The 20454-nt window shown below is 40.3% G+C and overlaps 1 protein-coding gene across 1 annotated transcript in view; it reads left to right on the forward strand.

Moving 5' to 3' along the window:
- Window positions 1-20454, forward strand: part of LOC134346985 (ADAMTS-like protein 1) — a 546173-nt gene that overhangs the window by 514840 nt on the left and 10879 nt on the right. Inside the window, exons 26-29 of the mRNA XM_063048923.1 lie at window positions 4780-4989; window positions 7263-7446; window positions 10065-10272; window positions 18348-18457. Of these exons, the coding sequence (XP_062904993.1) occupies window positions 4780-4989; window positions 7263-7446; window positions 10065-10272; window positions 18348-18457 (712 nt within the window). The remainder of the gene's footprint in view (window positions 1-4779; window positions 4990-7262; window positions 7447-10064; window positions 10273-18347; window positions 18458-20454) is intronic.

Genomic DNA, 20454 nt, shown 5'->3' on the forward strand with positions numbered 1-20454 from the left:
GGTGGGAAGATCTAAGAGCAGAGGACACAGCCTCTGAATAGAGGGGTGTCTTTTTATAATGGAGATGAGGAGGAGTTTCTTTCCCCAGAGAGTGGTGAATCTGTGGAATTCTTTGCCACATATAGCTGTGGACTACAAGTCTTTATATAATTTTAAGGACGAGTTTGATAGATTCTTAATTGGTCAGGGCATGAAGGGGTATGGAGAGAAGGCAGGAGATTGGGACTGAGAGGAAAATCAGATCAGCCATGATGAAGTGGCGGAGCAGACTCGATGGGCCAAATGGCCTAATTCTGCTCCAATATCTTATAGTCTTATAGTCTAGTCATTTACAATAATATATAACTTTTGTGTGCAATCCTCTGCAATAAAGGTCAATATTCTTCTTGCTGGGGCTAAACATTAATTCTCAGTGAATCATATGCAAGGATACTGCCCATAATTTTTTTTCAATGTTCATTCTTAAAAATAATGATCATTTTTTAGTTCCTCAGATACTCCAGAAACGGGGTCTACCGCTACTTCCAGGATGCTTTTTGCCTCTTATATGTTTGTAGATGCGAACATAAAATAATTGTTAATTTCCTTGCCATTTCCTTATTCCCCATTTAATCCACAATAACGTCATCTCTTTTTTCCCCCTTTCATGCATGTATTTGCAATCTCTCTTTTGTTTCTTACATTCATGTTTAACTTTTCCTTTCTTTCCCGGAAACTCCTTTGCTGAATTGTGATGTTTTTTCCCAAAATATAAATTGGTAAACTAGTGTAACCCACAGGTTTGGCCGGTGGTGTTATTCTACGGAAGAGTCTCTGGCCCCGCCAAACGTGTGAAATCTGAGGTGCAAAACCTCCTGCTTATGTGGATGCTGTGTGATGTGTTCCCCTGTTACAAGACAGTACCATGAAATAACACACAATACACCATATTGCAATTAAATTATTTAGCTTTACAATTCCTAATTTGACTATAGGGTTAGTAAGGAAAAAACAAAAAGGGCCTATTTTAGTGAAACAGTCTAATGTGCCCGTTGGAGCTCATGGTTTTCCTGTCCGTTAGTCCTCCATTGATTTTCCCCGGGCGTCGTCGACTCCTGGTCCCATTCCAAGTCCACTCCATTCTGCAGTCTACGACCTCTCCATTCTGGCATCTTCTCTCTCCATCTTCCACCGAACAAAATTCCTGGAACAACTTGCTGTCAGGCACACAACAAGAAAAGAGCACTCCCTTCATTAAACGGTACACAACCAAAAGCCTCCATTATCTCTGCTACGGAACAATCACGACATTAGCAGTGAAACCTTGCCCAGGGTGTTACGCTAGTAAATTGGATTCATATTGTCACATGTGCTGGTGTACGGTGAAAAACCTGTCTTGCCTACTGTCCATACAGGTCATTTCATTACAGCAGTGCACTGAGGTGCAGTAGTACAAAGTAAAACAATAACAGAAAGCAAAATAAAGTGTTATAGTCACAGGGAAAGTACAGTGCAGGTAGGCCATAAGGTACAAGGCCCCTGACCATACAGTCGAGAGTCCATCTCATCGTACTAGTGATTCAATAGTCTTGTAACAATGAGCAGCAGGGTGGACGCTGTCCTTGAGCACGGTAGCACCTGCTTTCTGGCATTTGTATCTTCTGCCCGATTTGAAGGGGGAGGAGAGAGACTATCCAGGATGCGTGGAATCTTTAATTATGTTGGCTGCTTTAATGAGAGAGTGGGTAGTGTAGACAAAGTCCACAGAGGGAAGACTGTTTTCTGTGGCTTACTGCTCAGTAATCCCTGGGCTTCAGCATCATCATAAGCTCTTATCCCTTGATCTAATACTGTCTCTAACTGCTTCTGACAACCATGTCTGGACCACTTTCCCTGCTGGGAATTTTATGGGGATACAATTTACTTGTAAGCTATGCAGAATTATTTAAGTATTAGCTGTTGCTCATTTATTGTAATATTTAAAATGTAATTTCCCAGTCAGCCTGCCTCTTGGGGCCCATATTGTTTACTTTATTCAGATTCAAAATCTTAGTTTCAGTTGGAATTAAATCATTTTCAATTTTTATGTAATACCTGCTGTCCGCTTGAAGCCCCTTCGCTGTCTTTCTGATTACACTATACGAGATTAAATAACCTTTAACCTTGTTGGTTCCTCAATATGCTAATCTACTAAATCCTCACCTAGACATTCCATGAATATTGACTTTCACAATATATCGAATGACTTTATTTAATCGTCTGCATTTAGAACAAGCGTCACAGGTGACATTACATTTCTTTTTCTATGTGCACTCAGCATTCTCATTACAATTTGCTGCGGTATGGGAACTCCCAACAATGTTTATGCCCTTTAGTTTTCTTTGTCACCACCCAAACTGATTCTTTTCCTTCGTTTTCTGAATAAAGATCCTGTCTCTCTTCTCCCTTGATCTCATTCTTTCATATCAGGGCCACTCCCCTCCTCTTCCATTTTTCTGGTCTTTTTGAAAGTTGTGTTATTTAATCCCCAACCATAGACACTTTGTTCTCTGTGTAACGGATGTAAGATTGCAGCTATTTTGTTTCTAATTGCATCATTACTTCAGCTGTCATGTTATGAATGCTCTGTGCAGTTAGGTAGAGTCTTTAAATTTTCTGGGTCTTTAGTTTTGCTGTTATCAATACATTATTCACAGCATTCAGTTCTCTTGGACTGTCTGATTCACGTGAAGACCAGAGCTAAGCTGTCTGATTCACGTGAAGACAAGAACTCTCTAATTTCTCAATAATAGTGTCAGCGCCCCATAAATTGAAGTTCATTTCTCTTTGGGACTGATGCACAAGGTGTAGAGAATGATATCTATTCCTCTTACAATACCATTACTTAGCACTATTGCATTCCATTTCATTCCCCCAAGAATGGCCCTAATATCTCAGTACTGTTATCATCCTCCCTGCAATCTCTGTTTCTAATCCACATCAACAACAAGAACTTCATATCTCAAGCACAAGAGAATCTGCAGATGCTGTAAATCCAAAGCAACGCACACAAAATACTGGAGAAACTCAGCAAGCCAGGCAGCATCTTTCGAAAAGAGTAAACAATCAACATTTCGCACCAACACCCTTCTCAGCCTGAGACGTCGACTATTTACTCTTTTCCATAGATGCTGCCCGGCCTGCTGAGTTCCTCCGGCATTTTGTGTGTGTTGCTTTGGAATTTCTTTCCTGTTGGGCAAGGACAGACATTCCTGCAACATTACCATTTGGATTCCTCTGTCCATTGCACTTGTAGTTCATCAGTCCCTGATCACTGACCAGTACAAACTTTAACTGACTTTGAGAACAAAACATACAGGTACTGTTCTCCTATCTGATGTATTGCAAAGTCTGAATCTTGGGCTCTAATTAATATTTCTGAGGTGAAATTATTCAAGATGCAAGAGGCATTAAGTCCAAATGTGATCGTGGTGAACTCTTGTAGTTTCTATTTACTCTCATATACTGCAGCTTTGACACATCATCTGATCAGCCATTTCTTTGTTCAAATAACGTCTTTAATAAGAAATCAACTTATTGAATTCTGTTACCTTCACCCTAACCCCTCTGAAGTTCCTTACTCACCAAACCCTTTCCTGACTGAAGTCTAGAATGTGCGGATGCAGGACACAGGGGATGTTATATAAACAGGATGCTGTGACTTTAGTTGGGCCTTTAGATTTATTTTATCAAGTTCTAATTCTTAAGAATTTCCTTTGATTAACCAGTTCAGAAACTAGTACTCTTTAGTCTCCTCAATAACTGGGAGACTAAAGAGTACTAGTTTCCCACTTAATATCGTTGTTTTAAACTACAAGATTAAGAACATCCAACATTAAGATAAGAATGTTTGAAAATGAAAATCTTATCACCATCTTACTGAAACCTACAGATGTGAACCACAGACACATAAGCACGCAGTAAAAAATGTACAGTACACATGAACTGGCAGATCCTATAAATATAGATTTGAAGCTTTTATTGCAGGCATCAGTTGTAAATATAAACCACAGGCATATACTCCCCCTACACCTAACGAGTTGAAACAGCAGGCCTGAAGCTTGATCAGAGGATAGATTCTAAGAAACACCATAATGGAGGGAAGTGACATAAAGACTCAGCAATACTTAGGAAGGGAGTCGTAGAGCTTGGGGAAGCAGCTGACTGCTAGGAGGACTGTGAACACAGTGAAGAGAAGATTGAAAACTGAGACTTTATCCCACTAGGAGATGGTATGGGGTCACCAAGCAGTGGGTACATGGCTGAAAGGCTGATGATTAATGTACAGCCAGCAGAGCCCTGGATGGACCTGCACCTCATTAACCAAAAGGACTTTCCTAATCTGTGCTTCCCAGATTCTTACATTGAAACTTAATCTAGGAGTGAAGAGATAATTGTGTAAACCCAGCATAATATTGATAGAATAATATAGCATTTACAGATCAAAATAAAATTCCTAGCAGACTTGTATTCCTTGAAGTAGGAAACTTTGTTTCCTTCTCTATTTCCTGTCGTTTGTGTGTTCAGTGGAATTCTCAGCAAATTAAGTATTGTTATGGATAAGAAAACTAATTTACTCCTACTATTGGATTTGTTGGATCTAAGCAGGAAATTTTAAAAGTAATAATTTTAAGAAGGGCAGAATTATGATGAACTGAATTAGAGTAATAAATATGAAGACTGAAATATGAATGTACATCACAATGTTTGTTATAAACCAACTGCATCAGAAATAAAACTATTTTGTTATTTCTGTCTTAGGTTGTCCTGTTAAAGGATTTCCGAAGCCCAGCATCAGTTGGTTACACAATGGCAAACCCATAAATGGGACATCTCGTCCTGGCCAAGTCCTAGCTTTACAACAGATCCTTCAAATAACAAATATCACAAAAGGTCTCCAAGGAGATTACAGTTGTCGTGCTGAGAATGAAGCTGGAACTCTTGTACTAAAGGTGACGGTGGAGATAGCAGGTATGGTATGTTACTACACAGAACGATAGTGATATAAGATGTAACTTTACCCATCAACTTGTCGTGACTGAATTTCAAGGATATGGCCTCAGAACCGAGAAGCAACTTCCATCTTTTCTTTATCTAACCTAGTATCTCCACTACCCATTAACCAACTCCAACCATCACTGTAAGTAGTATATGAAGCCTGTAGCAGATAATAATGGGCAAAGTGCAGACAGGTGGTAATAACACAGAAATGTGTTTCTAGTTGTTCATGTTTGTTTCCATCTCTAATTTGCGAAAGATGGAAGAACAAGCAAACCGCAGCAGTGTTCCTTTTTCACACGGGCAATAATCAATCCAGACCTACTCAAGGCAATCTTTCACTTCAAAAAGAGCGTGTGAAATGAGAAAACGTACTTGTGTTTATAAAGTACCTTCAGTGTACTTGGATCATTAGAAAATGTTTATAACCTAATGAACTTCAAAACAGATAAATGCATAATTTATTAAAAAGGTCCATTAGGGCTGAGAGGATAATAGTGAACATGTGGTTGAGGAGCAAAGGGCTCTATTGTGTTCCCTACAACCACTGCCCTCATCTCCTTTCACCCACATGCCATCAGTGCAGATTGCCCTAAAACTGTGCACATCGACAGAGGTGCTGTTTTGGAACCCAACAGCATGAATGGCCTGTGTGTTAAACTTGTAGCAATACCTGGCAAATCTTATAGACACCATGACTGAGTGTGGACCTATGTTACTGAAAACAATTATAAGCACTGAGATGTTGGAATTGAGTGATGACACTAGAACTGAGGAAATCTGACGAAAGGTCTGTGATGAACATTGACTCTGTTTCTCTTCCCACTGATGGGGCATCACCTGCTGAATATTTCTGGCATTTTTTATTTTTGTTGTAGATTTCCAGCAGCTGAAAGCATTTTGTATTTTTTTCTGGAACTGAATGATTCTGCCAAGTTGACTATGCCAGGATTCATCATGTGGGTGGTCCTTTAATGACAAACAATTTGATGGGGTAGACAATGCTGCAGGTGATAGTAAAGACCAGAACTTATCACCTTAAATATAATCATTCTGGTTAGGAACATCTTTTGTTTGGAGAGCAGAAAGAGCGTTGTCAATAGAATTAGAGGTGAATGCCAATAAGTGCAGTGAAAGGGAAGATGGATAAGCTAATCAGGGGAAAGGCACTAAAATGTGTTGATGCAACATTCAAAGAGGATTGGAGGAGGCTTCTGTGAAGTGCAAAGATTACTATGCAACAACTGGGCCAAATAGTCTGTTGGTTGATGGATGAATATTGATCATCACTTCAGAGAGAACATGGCTACTCTTTATCTAGTTATGCACTGGAATCTTTTATGAATATGTGTGAAAGCAGGTGAGGCCTCTGGTTAAGTAGACAGACATTCTGTGGTGCTGCACTTCCTCAAAGCTGCCATTCTAAAAGTCCAGTATTCTCTCCAACAATATGGCAAGCCTTTAGAAAAGTGTCTCTCAACATCACTGCCCATCCAAGAGTTCTGTCTAACTTTGCTTCATTCACTCAATGCTGTCCACCTGACAGTGTACTACTTTCTTTGTATGGCACTGCACTTTCTCAGTCCTGGCCCTATGTTGATGCTGAGCTCACTCAGAGCAGCAGTGGAGAGTCAGTCTGGATTATGTTTACATCAAGAACTTCTCATGTTTATTTTAACTAATTAATTTATTTAAGGATACAATGTGGAATGGGTCTTCTGGTCCTTCAAGCCACACCACCCATCATCCCCTGACAACACCGATTTTACCCTAACCTAATCACAAGACAATTTACGATGACCAGTTAACCTACCCGGTACATCTTTAGACCGTGGGAGGGACCTACAGAAAACCCAAGCATTCAATGGAGGTTCCTTACAGAGGACCCCGGGATTGAACTCCAAACTCCGACACCCCGAGCTGTAAAATGCATTGCGCTAACTGCTACGCTAACCGTGGCACCCTTGTGGGCAAAAATTTATTTTGTCACCTATGCTAAACATATTTAAGGAAAATAGCTGCTCACATTCTGTTCCATTGAAATTAATGAAGCCAAAAATATGGGAGGAGTACCATTAACAATCAATATTTTTACACTTTGCCAAAAGTCAAATTTCTCCCTCTTATATACAGTGAAGATTTCCAGAGAAAGTACTGAGATGATTAATTTGTTCTGGTACATGTTGAAATTTGTTCCACTATTTTGCATTGTTCCAATAAACTTGCTTCTGATGTCTTTGTATTAGCGTACAAGTGGCTGATTGGTGGTATGTTACCATGCTCAGCTCCATGTGGAAATAAAGGCCTGAAGCTTCCAAAGCTAAAGTGTCTGCAGAACAATGAAACTGAGGTTGACAAGTTTTACTGCAAGGGCAGGCCTCTCCCACACTTCCAGCCCATTAAATGTAACATAAAGGATTGTCCTCCAAGGTAAGTAATTAATCCCAAACAGCTAAGCACCAAGATAGCATCTATACTTTTTCATTTGTAGATTTTTTTTGTAAATCAAAAAGCCTTAGTTAATGTGCATGTTCTCATTGTAATTGATCCAACCCTGAAAAACACCATTGGAGAGGAATTACTTGTATACCTTGGCACTGATTGTTTGAGGCCAGTTCCGGAACAGGCATAACTTTGCAACACCTGCTAAAGGCAGAATATGTAGATTGTCTGGAGTTCAGTGAGTTTGAAAGTGTGAGTAAGCACAAGCAGGTATGAGCGAAGTGTGAATGAGACTATGAGAGTGAGGAAGCGTTTGAGTAGATAATTGTTACCGAGTGAATGAGGATTTGAGAGATTGAAGGCATGAGTCATAGTGTGGGAATGATTAATTCTGTTTCAATATACTATACTAGAATTGTGCCCTCATAACGGGGCCACTGAGCTGGAAGAAGTGGCAATTGAGATCACACAAAATGATGGAGGAACTGAGTAGGGTTTCCAGCTTCTGCAGATTTTCTCATGTTGGCCATTAAAATCATATTAGAATTGGAAATAATTTAGAAAGAAGCTGAATTGGCCACATCAGGTTTAATGCTAGTGCAGCTGCTCTCAACATCTGATTGTATTTATATTTGTTTCAGGTTGGCCGAAGTTAATCATTCTCTGTGCTCACCGGTTGAAGGGTCTGGTTGGGTGACCATCCATCTGGAGCTTTTTATGAACTTCAGTTATGAGAGTTTTCCTGTAGTTTTCTGTGAAATGCACCCATGAAATATATATTGTGCTGCATTACAAATTCAATATAAATTCATGACTTAGTCAGAGAAATTAATATTTTGCATTATTCATCAGTAATAATCAAACACCATGAACAATAACTAGGTCATTCTGACGGCAAGAAAATGAACTGCACAAGTCTTTTACTGCTGTGTAACTTCTCCTAACATTAATAGGTGTTGTCATAACCAGTCCTTCAGTCAAACAGGCCCATTCTGACCACCAAGTAACCAAATATACCATTCACATTTAGCAGTACTTGGTCAATAGCCTTCCATACATTGATAATTTAATTGCTCATTTCGATATTTCTTCAATGTTGTGAGAGTCTGTGACTTCACCACCCGGTCAAGGCAGTGCATTCCAGATATGAACCATGTTCTAGGTGAAAAATTCTTCCTCAAGTTCCCTTTAACCCTTCTAATCCAATAGTGAAATTATGCAGTTTCGTTTCAGACTCCTCCAGTACAGGGAATTTCTAACCTATATATGCCGCTCATAATTTTGTATTCTTCAGTTAGGTTCCCCTTCATTTACCTCCTCTCCAAGGAACTTAAAAACAGGATCCAATACATGGATTTATGTCATTGCCTTAAATTCTTCTTTCACAACTCATTCTTCACTAGATTACAACCTTTCATATCATGGAATGATAATTTGTAGTCACTGGAGAATAAACTAAAACCAGTAATTGAAGTATTACCCAAGCAGTGCTTGTCACAGAATCACAAAACATGGAACAGGTCTCTCAGCCCACGATTATCTATCCCAATCTCATTTTCCATCACTCTTTCTAAGCCATGATTTCATTGGTGTGCACTTACCTAATCTCAGCGGCAGCAGTCAGAGCGAGCATCAATTTTTCGAGTTAAATAATCAGCCTTTGTTCAGGAGCTGGTTATTGAAGGAAGCAACTTCCTGTGGCATCCTAACAGGACTTAGTATCTTCGGAAGAGAGGGTGGAAAGATGTAGCAAATTACCAATGAGTCACACAGCAAGATGGAGTAATATAACAGGCAGACACTTCCTCAGATTCCAGTCAGTTTTGGCTCAAATTGATACGGAAGTTTTGAAATGACTGAACAGTAGCTTATCAGAAGGAATGTCTGAAGAGCAGTGCGGACAGGCCAGCGCATCTGTACATGTGAACATCCACAATTCAGGGCATTTACAAAGACAGATGTATAAAAAGGGCCCAAAGGATCATTGGGGACCCGAGTCACCCCAACCACAAACTGTTCCAGCTGCTACCATCCACGAAACAGTACCGTAGCATTAAAGCCAGGACCAACGAGCTCCGGGACAGCTTCTTCCACCAGACATTCAGACTGATTAATTCATGCCTGTACAACTATATTTCTATGCTACGAGGGGTGATTGATAAGTTCATGGCCTAAGGTAGAACAAGTCAATTTTAGAAAACCTAGCACACTTATTTCTCCTACGTTTACACACTTAGCCCAGCGGTCGTGGACTATACGGATCCCTTCTTTGTAGAAGTCGGCGTCTTGGACCTCCAGAAAGTTATAGGTTATCAACTTCAAACTTTCTGCATTTACACTCAAAGAGTTGAACTGCACCTGCATATAACAAGAGTTGTATAACTCATCTCCTTCTACCTTAGGCCACAAACTTATCAATCACCCCTGCTGTGGACCACCTGGTGGTCCAAGACACTCTTGCTACATGCACGTGCAGTTCAACTCTTGGAATGTAAATGCAGAAAGAGAAAAATAGTTATAAACAAGTGTAGAATCAGATATTTAAACAAGGATTGCAATGTGGCTTGATGTGAAATAACTTTTACTCTTGCAACATCCTTTTCTAGGTGGACTGTGACCAGCTGGTCCCCTTGTTCACAGCTCTGTGGGGGAGGAACACAGAAGCGGCTGGTCAGTTGTCAGAAGGTGACAGCAGAAGGAATGCTTATCAATCAGTCGCCTAGCTTCTGTGCTCAGTCGGGAAAGAAACCACCAGATACCCAGACCTGTGACAAGCAACTGTGCTCACAATGGATTACATCGAACTGGAGCCAGGTCTGTAACAACTGATTATAACATAGGGCAGAGATCTGTACTTGTAATGACAGCAGGCCTGTTGGCAACGTTAGCCGTTATTATCATGTAAGACTAACAACAGTCTGTAATGTCCACCCATGCACAGTTCAACATGGAAATCAACAGGTTGGTGCTGGGGATACACAGCTACTTCACAGGCTGTGCTCCTTGAAGCCATCTTCTGCAAAAATCCGACAGCATCTCACTCTTTATTCAATATTCTTAGAGTTATAGAGTGCTACAGCACAGAAACAGGCCTTTTGGCCCATCTAGTCTGTCCCATAAACCTGCACCTGGACCATAGCCATCCATGTACTTGTCCAAACGATCCTTAACTGCTGCAATCGAAGTCACATCCACCACTTCTGCTAGCAGCTTGTTCTACACTTGCACAACCATTTGAGTGAAGAAGTTCCTCCTCAGGTCCTCTTTAAGTATTTCACCTTTCAACCTTAACCTATGAAATCTGCTTGTAATCTCACACAACCTCAGTGAAAATGCCTGCTTGCACTTATTCTATCTATTCCCCTCATAATGTTGCATTTCTCTATCAAATCTCCCCTCATTCTCCTATGCTCCAGGGAATAAAGATCTAACCTGTTCAACCTTTCCCTGTAACTCAGGTCCTCAAATCCTGGCAAAAATCCTTGTAAATTTTCTCTGTACTTTTTCAATCTTATTTATATCTCTCCTGTAGATAGGTGACCAGAACTGCACACTATTCTCCAAAGTAGGCCTCACCAACGTCTTATACCACTTCAACATAACATCTCAGCTCCTGTACTCAGTACTTTGCTTTATGAAGGAAATGTACCAAAAGCTCTCTCTACGACCTTATCTAACTGTGATGCCACTTCAACGAATTATGGATCTGTGAATACTTTGCCCTGTCACACTCCTCAGAGCCCTACCATTCAGTGCGTGTGTCCTACCCTAGCTTGTCCTGCCAAAGTGCAACACCTCACACTTATCTGCATTAAGTTTCATCTGCCATTTTTCAGCCCATTTGCCAGCTGATCCAAATGCCTCTGCAAGCTCTGATGGACTTCCTCGTTGTCCACTACACCCAGAAATTTGGCAACAGCTACAAATTAGCTGATCAAGTTTACCACATTATTATCCAAATCATTAATACTGATGACAAACAACAATGGACCCAGCATTGTGTCGCAGTAATATAGGAAATAAAGAACTATTATGGTTTATTTAATGAGGTCTTAAATGGACATGCTAAACTGCCACTCTGGCCCTGAGAAAGTAAGTTTACCTGGGTAGCATCTTATTCCCTGGAACTAATTAAAGTTCCATGTTTTATGAGATACTAGCAATTATATATTATTTTTAAAGTTTATGGTATTTCAGCTTCTACCCTAATCTCATCTACACTCAGTTGGCCACTTTATTAGGTACATCTGTTCATTAATGCAAATATCTAATCAGCAACTCCATGCATAAAAGCATGCAGATATGGTCAAAAGTTTCAGCTGTTGTTCAGACCAAACTTCAGAATGGGGAATGTGGTTGGCCAGGTTGACAGATCACTATCTTGAAGGCCAGATATCCTTTATGAGAGACACCTGGTTGCACATTATGTTCAAAAAGATAAATTTTAGAATTTAAGAATTTTTTTTGCATTTATTTAAATCTTGCATCCATCCCACAATGTCAGGGAGTAAAAATCTTTGCATTATGACTCTGTTGCAATGTACAGACATGTGCATTTATAAGTCTAATGGCTCGTATTAAGAAACTGTCCTGTAACATGTTGGTCATGGCTTTAATGCTACAGTAGCGTTTGCCAGACGGAAGCAGCTGAAACGGTTTATGGTTGGGGTGACTGGCGTCCCAATGATCTTCCAGGCCTTCTTTCTGCACTTGCTGCTGTAAATGTTCTCAATAGAGGGAAGTTCACATCCACAGATGCACTGGGCTGTCCATACCACTCTCTGCAGTGCCCAGCAATCAAGGTTGGTTCAGTTCCCGTACCAGGAGGTGATACAGCCAGTCAGGATGCTCTCAATGGAGCCCCTGTAGAAGGTCTTGAGAATCTGGGGGCCCATGCCAAACTTCTTCAGTCATCTGAGGTGGAAGAGATGTTGTTGTGCTTTTGTTGCCACAAAACCACTATGAACAGTCCAGGTGAGATCATCGGTGATGTGTATACTAAGGAACCTGAAACTACTCACCCTCTCAACTGCAGATCCATTGATGTTAATTTGGCCGAGTCTGTCTCCGTTCCTCGAGTAATCCACAATCAGCTCTTTTAGTTTTTGGACATTGAGGGAGAGGTTGTTATCCTGGCAACATTGTGTCAGGATGTCAACCTCTCCTCTGTAGGCTGTCTCATCACCACTAGAAATAAGGCCAATCAGAGTTATGTCATCTGCAGATTTGATCAGCAGATCAAATTCATGTCACAGCTATGGAATCTCTGAGCCATTTTATTTGAAATCGGTGACCACAAAGGCAGAGCTGATATTAAGGATGATGGCAACGTATTTCTGGAAACATTACAAAGTTAATTTTCAAGTACTGGTCTAGCAAATTGAATGTTTCAGTGGTGCTTTATTGAGTTATTGAACAAGTTTTATCATTTCATTTTAGCTTCATAGGCATCACATTCAAGTGTCTCTATAAACTAGAAAGTTCAGGATGACATCAGACATAAAGAAGCATAAAGGCATCCCCTAGATCACCCAAAAAACCCTCAGATCAGAGTTTCATCAGCAGCCTTTGACATTAAGATGGATGTAAGCCTGATGGAGTGGTGGTAGAAGCAGATATTTTACGACATTTACAGTAAGTCATGTCCAAGCAAGTATATAGACGGTTATGGAAAAGGGAACTGATCTAGATGCTTACTTGGCGATCATGATAGCCAAAGCACCTGCTTCTATGCTGTACAGCTGTGACATTCCTGACTTACTCCCTAAAAAATTGTTGTCCAGGGACAAGGAACAGGGAAAGGTACCTGCTTTCTTCTCCTTTTTCCCCAGCCCCTCACCTTTAAATCTCTCCAATTAACAATCCCTGCAGCTACATATCACACAGTTGTTTGCTTCCGTTTGCTAATAAATTGGTTTATTATTGTCACATATCCCAAGGTGCAGTGAAATACTTGTCTTGGATACTGTTCATACAGATCAATACATTACACAGTGCATTGAGGTTGCACAATCAAATGGCAAAACAAGAATCTTTTACTTCATTTGTTGCTGCATTTAACATGAGAAGAACCTTACCACTTTGTGCTGGGAAACAAAGTAACTTACTCAAAGTGTTCCTCTGGCAGTCCCTAAGAACAGTGGGCAGGACAACAAAGAGATGGACGGAGGAGTCGTAATATTGGATCAGAAGAAAATAAAATGATGCATCAACTCCTTCAGCAAGTAGCATTCTTTCGATAAAGCTACCTTACCTGGATGGAGAAGTGTTTGAGATAGTTGGTTAACTTGGGCCTGTTGCAGGTTTGACCTCAGACGTGGGAGTGATATATCTGACAGTTGTTTCCAGTTAGCATGATACCGTTAACTTAGATTGATCTTCACTTATAGCCATAATGCAAGTTCGCTGAAATCGCGTAGAGCAAACATGATCGTTTTATGCAGCATCCTTGAATCTTGGCATGAATTCTGAAAGTAGCTTGGGCCCAGTCTGACCTTTTTGGCATCTTTGAGTTGCATCACCAAATAAATAAGGAAGAGACTGAAGCACCACTCATCTTGTCATTCATTTGTGCGTTCAATATAAAGGGAGTATGATTATTTTACAAATTATTTGCTATTTCTAGATTATTGTTTGTTAAGTTATCATTTGTTATGAGTAAAGTTTCCTTGTTTGGTTGATGCCAACTGCCAATTAGCACTTCTGTATTAACGTTGTAAATAGCAACATTTCCTCCACAATCTCCATCAGCACAGGTGCGCCACAAGGCTGTGTGTTTAGCCCACTGTTCTGCTCACTTTACACTTACAACTGTGTGGCTAGTCACAGCTCCATTGTCATATTTGGGTTTACTGATGACACCACTGTCATTGGCTGAATCAAAGGTGGTGATGAATCAGCATATTAGAGAGAGATCGAAAATCCAGCTGAGTGGTGTCACAACAACAACCTCGTACTCATTGTCAGCAAAACCAGGGAGCTGATTATTGACTTCAGGAGGAGGAAACCAGAGGTCCATGAGCAGGTAGAGAGGATCAGCAACTTTAAATTCCTTGGTGTTATCATTTCAGAGGACCTGTCCTGGGCCCAGCATGTAAATACAATTATGAAGAAAGCACGACCGTGCCTCTACTTCCTTAGACGTTTCTGAAGGTTTGGCATCCAAAACTTTGACAAACTTCTATAGAAGTGTGGTGGAGAGTATATTAACTGGTTTCATTACAGGCCAGTATGGAAGGACCAATGCCCTTGAATGGAAGATCTGACAAACAGTAGTAGATATGGCCCAAACCGTCACGGTTAAAGCCCTCCCCACCATTGTACACATCTACATGGAGTGCTATTGCAGGAAAGCAGCAGTCATCATCAGGAACACCCACCAACCGAGCCATGCTCTCTTCCTGCTGCTGCCATCAGAAAGAAGGTACAGGAGTCTCAGGACTCACACCACCAGGTTCAGGAGTAGTTATTAGCCCTCAAACATCAGGCTTTTGAACCAGTGGGGATAACTTCACTCAATTTCACTTGACCTATCATTGAAACGTTCCCACAACCTATGGACTCACTTTCAAGGACTCTTCAACTCATGTTTTCAATATATATTGCTTATTTATTTATTACTATTATTTCCTTCATTTTGTATTTGCTGGTTGCTGTCTTTTACACATTGGTTGTTTATCTATCCTATTGGGTACTGTCTTTCATTGATTCTGTTATGGTTCTTGGATTTACCAAGCATGAATGCAAGAAAACAAACCTAGAGTTGTATACGATGACATATATGTCGCAATCATCACCATTATGTGGGTCATCATGGTTTTCTATCTGTCTTTAATCTGAGTTCTAATGAGCTCTTCAAAACCTTTGCCTGTCCATCCCTTAACGTAACTCATGAATGCCATGTGATGTTGACCATAGTTTTTTCTTCCATCAATTTTTCACATCACTGCAAGATGTTTGAACTTCTCTCTCTTCAGTACGTATCCCAGAAATTCCAGCTGACATCTCGTGATTGATGATATCTGCTCTCTTCTTATTTTGCAACACTTCCTCATTTGTTACTTTATCCTACCACAATATTTTCATCATTCTTCTCAAAAACAATGTTTCTTCAGCTTTGAGTATTCCTTCACTTTGCTTTGGAATTGTCTAACATTCGCTTCCATACGTTAAAGTGGAATGTACATAGCACCGTAGCACTCTGGGATTCATATCCATAGAAACTACGTTATACTTTAGTATCTTGCTCGAGCGCTTGGACGTGCATTTAGCAATCCCAATCCTTCTTGTAATCCTTTTATACAAGTACTTTAATATTAAATTTACTTTGAACTTTGAAATTACAAATATTGTTTGGGACATTTTTGTGTGGTTTCTAAGGGTAAGTAAGGGTAAATATAATTTACCCTGAGGTAAATCTGAATCCATGCCTCTTTATGCTTCCTCACCTGCAATGTTCTAATTGTAATCATATGTATAATCATGCTCTATAGTAATTGGAGTGGAATGGAATGCAACCATTTGCATTAAGATCAGTTTTTAAAATTGCTAATTCTTGTCCCTGGGGTTAAAGTTATATTTTCTTAGACACGTAATACACAGCAAAATATTTCACTACCAACACAACTTCATCAATTGCAATAAATTCTCTTCAAAACCCCTTGTCCAACCTTGAACAGATTTGTTCATGAACTGCAATCTATAAAGGTTCTGATAAGCATCCCAACCAGTGACTGCCAGTAATAATTTACATCTCCTTCACTTTCAACTGGGTTAGTACAAAGAGTGGGGCTTAAAGCTTTGTATTTCCAGACAGCATACTATTCAGGCCCTCCTCATCAGATCAGCAAAATCCTAAATTCTCACTTACCAGCCTCATACTCAGAAGACAAGATGTCAAACTGTCACTTAGGAGTTGCTCCAGTGTTATCCGCAAAGGCACTGATATAGAGACATTCCACTTCTGATTTATCAATGGACATATACAATGAAGGGAACAAAATTGGTCATGTCAGAAGGGTGGTGAATAATAGAACATATTCACAATGGCTGTTTGCAAGAATGGTCCACAACCAGCAAGTGGTAAAATTAAATAGAGTTTGTCCTGAGATACAAGTCAAATTTAGTTAACACCCTTACTGAGCTTGGACATTTACCTAATAAAAGTCATAATACGACGTTAGATCTAGAAAAGTAACATGCAAAATAGCTGTGTCTCAAGATTAAGGCTGACTCCTTAACAATGAAGTAGAGAGTGTTTGTGGTAAACTAGCCCCAGGAGATCAGCGGACGTTTAAAAAAAATTAATATAAAACTAAATCAGGTTATACTTCTGACATTGAGCACTATAGCAGAGAAACAAGCCCTTTGCCCATCTAATCCATGCTCAACTGTTATGCTGCTTACTCCCATCAGCCTACACCCAGACCATAGCCCTCCATACCCCTCCCATAATGTACTCACCCCAAATTTCTCTTAAATATTGAAATTGAGCTCGCATCCACTACTTCTGCTGGCAGCTTGTTCCACACTCTCACTGCCCTCTGAGTGAAGTTCTTCCTCATGTTCTCCTTGAACATTTCGCTCTTCACCCTTAACCCATGACCTCTAGTTCTGGTCTACCCAGCCTGCTTGCATTTACCATATCTATACCCCTCATAATTTGGTAAACTATCAAATCTCCTCTCATTCCCCTATATGCCATCGAATGAAGTCCTAATTTATTCAGCCTTTCCCTATAACTCAGGTCCTCAATTCCCAGCAACATCCTGACACACCTTCTCTGTGCTCTGTCAAGCTTAGTAATATCTTTCTTGCATACAATACTCCAAACTAGGCTTCACCAACATCTTATACAACTGTAACAAAAATAACATCCCAACTCCAATACTCAATACGTTGACTTATGAAAGCCAACATGCCAAAAGCTCTCTTTACGACCCTATCTACATGTGACACCATATGTAGAGCCTATCTAAGTGTGACATGTTGGCAAAGGATCACCTATAAATAAAAAGGAAAAGGACAACACAATTTGAATACAAAAAGGGAAAATCCGGTACAGATCTTGGTACAAAATAACAGTTCAAAGTGACAGAATAAATGGTAAAACTTATAAGAAGAGTATGAAAATAAACTTTCAAGAGGTACCAAAAGCAACTCAACAATATTGGGAAGAAGAGGCTGGTTAAGAGTAATAAATAGTGGGGGTATTGTTCACCAATCACCAATCTATCACCAATACTGTATCCCAATATTATACAGTCCCCACCAATACTGTACCTTAGAATGACACAGTCCCAGATCAATCTTTGTTGGTACAGCATGCCAGTGTTTTACAACAGATCTGTGCTCACGAGGTCTGTGTTCCAGTGTCATACAGCAACAACCTATCCCTTCTGATACTACCTGTGTAATGTATGACAGGCCTGTCACTAGCAGTAGTGTCACCTATTTACAAATTTATCCTCACCAGAATAACAGTGACTGATCTGTGTACCTTCATACTGTACTCTAATGTTATCTTTGAAATTTACAATTAAGATTGACTTATACGGACACGTCAAACATGGGAACAGAGTTACATCGACCGTGATCTGATTCACTTTTTCTTTAACACTACCAAATGAAAATCTCATTTCTTCATAATTTCCCATATGCATGGAGTCACAGTATTAAACGAAAAATCTTTCTAAAATCTCCCACCCTTCCCCCATCATCAGTTCCTCCATTCGCACTGTAGGAGATTAATCAGCCTGTATTTAACTTTTGATTCTTCTTACGGGAAGGATGGACTCAGAGAATCCCGCTTACACTAAGAATCCTGTAAAGATGTGAGTAATTGGAATGAACCTGAAATAAATGGTGACAAAAGGTGTTCCTTTCTTTAGTGCAATGGTCAGTGTGTGGGGCTGAGGCTAGGCACCCAATATCGCCACGTTGTCTGCCAGGCACAGAATGGGACCAGGTTACCTTCTCAGCACTGCAGCGGCAACATAAGGTAACATACTTCTCTGCTATACTGAGATTTGTGACAGAATAAAGGAGTTGTATATATCTTTCATTCAAAGCAATACTTTAAAACATTGAGATTATTGTGTAATGTATCTGATTTCTAAAATATAATGCAGAATTCATGCACTCAGCCCCATGGTTATACTCCGTCATGATAGAAAGTCCTATTGTAACATCAATTCCATGTTCCTGTTTCCCACAGTCATTCTTTATCCACTTGCTTTTCAGGGATCATTCTTACTCTGCCTTAAAAATATATAAAGTCTCCGACACAAAAGATCCTGCAGATGTTGGAAATCTTGAGCAACACACAAAAAATGCTGGAGGAACTCATCTATAAACAGTGATATTTCCAGCTGCAGCACTTCAGAAGGACTGGAAAATAAGGGGAGAGAAGCCAGAATAAAAAAAGCGAGGAATGGGGGGAGGGAACAAGCTGACAGCTGATAGGGAGACCAGATCAGAAGCTGGGAAGGGATAAATGGAAGAGGTTAAGGGCTGAAGAAGAAGGAATCTGATCAGAGATGACAGTGGACCATGGAAGAAAGGTAACCAGAATAGGGAATGGATACTCCTCCTCTCTTTTTCTATACCCCATTCTAGTTACTGTCCCACCGCTTCTCACTTGTCCATCACCTCCTTCTGGTTCCCCTCTCCCTTCCCTTGCTTCCATGGTTCACAGTTCTTTCCTAATAGGTTCCTTCTTCTTCAACCCTTTATCTCTCCCACTTATACCCTCCCGGCTCCTTACTTCATCCCCCTCCTCCACCCACTCGCCTGCCAATTTGTACTCCTTCCTTTTGCCCACTTACTTACTCTGGTTTCTGCCCTTTCCTTTCCAGTCCTGATGAAGGTTCTCAATCTGAAACGTTCATTTCCATAGATGCAGCTTGATGTGCTGACTTGCTCCAGCATTTTATGTGTGTTATTTAAGGTCTTCTTTCAATTGATAAATGGAGTTCCAAAGGCTCACAAACATCTTCGAGAACAAAATTCACAACGTCTGTGTCAAATGGGTGATTTCTTATTTTTAAACAGAAACCACTTCCGATTTCTGAGAAATTGCCTCTGCATTAAATTATTGATACCACTGAATCATCATGTAATTTGATATTAGCCTGTTTACCTGGGAACCCATGAGGAACATCTTTAAAGTTACCTGGAAGAAACATCCCTTCCTCTCTGCTACTTACAGGTATATGCACACAGATTCTCATTCTTTTCTCACCCACCTTTCATATTCTTCATACTCACTTGCTTTCTCAGACATAGCTAGGCAGGGATCTGACTTCCAGCCATTGGCTCAGTGGGTAGCACTGTTGTGTCCGTGGAAGGAAATTCCACTGCAGAAACATGAGCACACGATGCCAGCAGATACCCCTGGTAAGCTGCTGGTAAAGCCTGATAATAGAAGAGCATTTCACCATTTGACAGGCAGTATAGAGAGCAGTGCTTTGTCAGAAGGTTAACGCTGCGGGAGTGCTATACTGTCAGAAGTGTTGCATTTTCTTTGAGATATGCATGAAAGATATGGCCACATTAATGAAACTATATTGCAGACCACCCAACAGTCCTAACGATTTAGAGGAACAAATTTGTAACAAGATCACCGACTGTTGCAAGAAACATAAGGCTGTTCCAGTAGATGATTTTAATTTTTCATATATTGACTGTGAATCCTTTACTGTAAAGGGACTTGATGCATTATCAATAACTCCAAAAGACTGGAAGTAGAGTAAATACTGAAAGGCTTTTATTAGCAGTAAATGTGACCTCCGCCATGCTGAATATCTGCCCTTGGACTGAAAGGAGGAGCAATGGCACAATCGCCTTTATTCAGGGGTCTGTGGGAGGAGCCACAGGAGCAGTCAGCATAGGGGCGTGTCCAGACAGGTAACCCAGTTGCAACATATATATATGATTTACCACAGGACTAGATGGATAAAGTTTGTCAAATGTGTTCAGAAAAGTTTCCTACATCGG

This window comes from Mobula hypostoma, chromosome 5 (genome assembly GCF_963921235.1).
Source record: "Mobula hypostoma chromosome 5, sMobHyp1.1, whole genome shotgun sequence".
Taxonomy (NCBI): Eukaryota; Metazoa; Chordata; class Chondrichthyes; order Myliobatiformes; family Myliobatidae; genus Mobula; species Mobula hypostoma.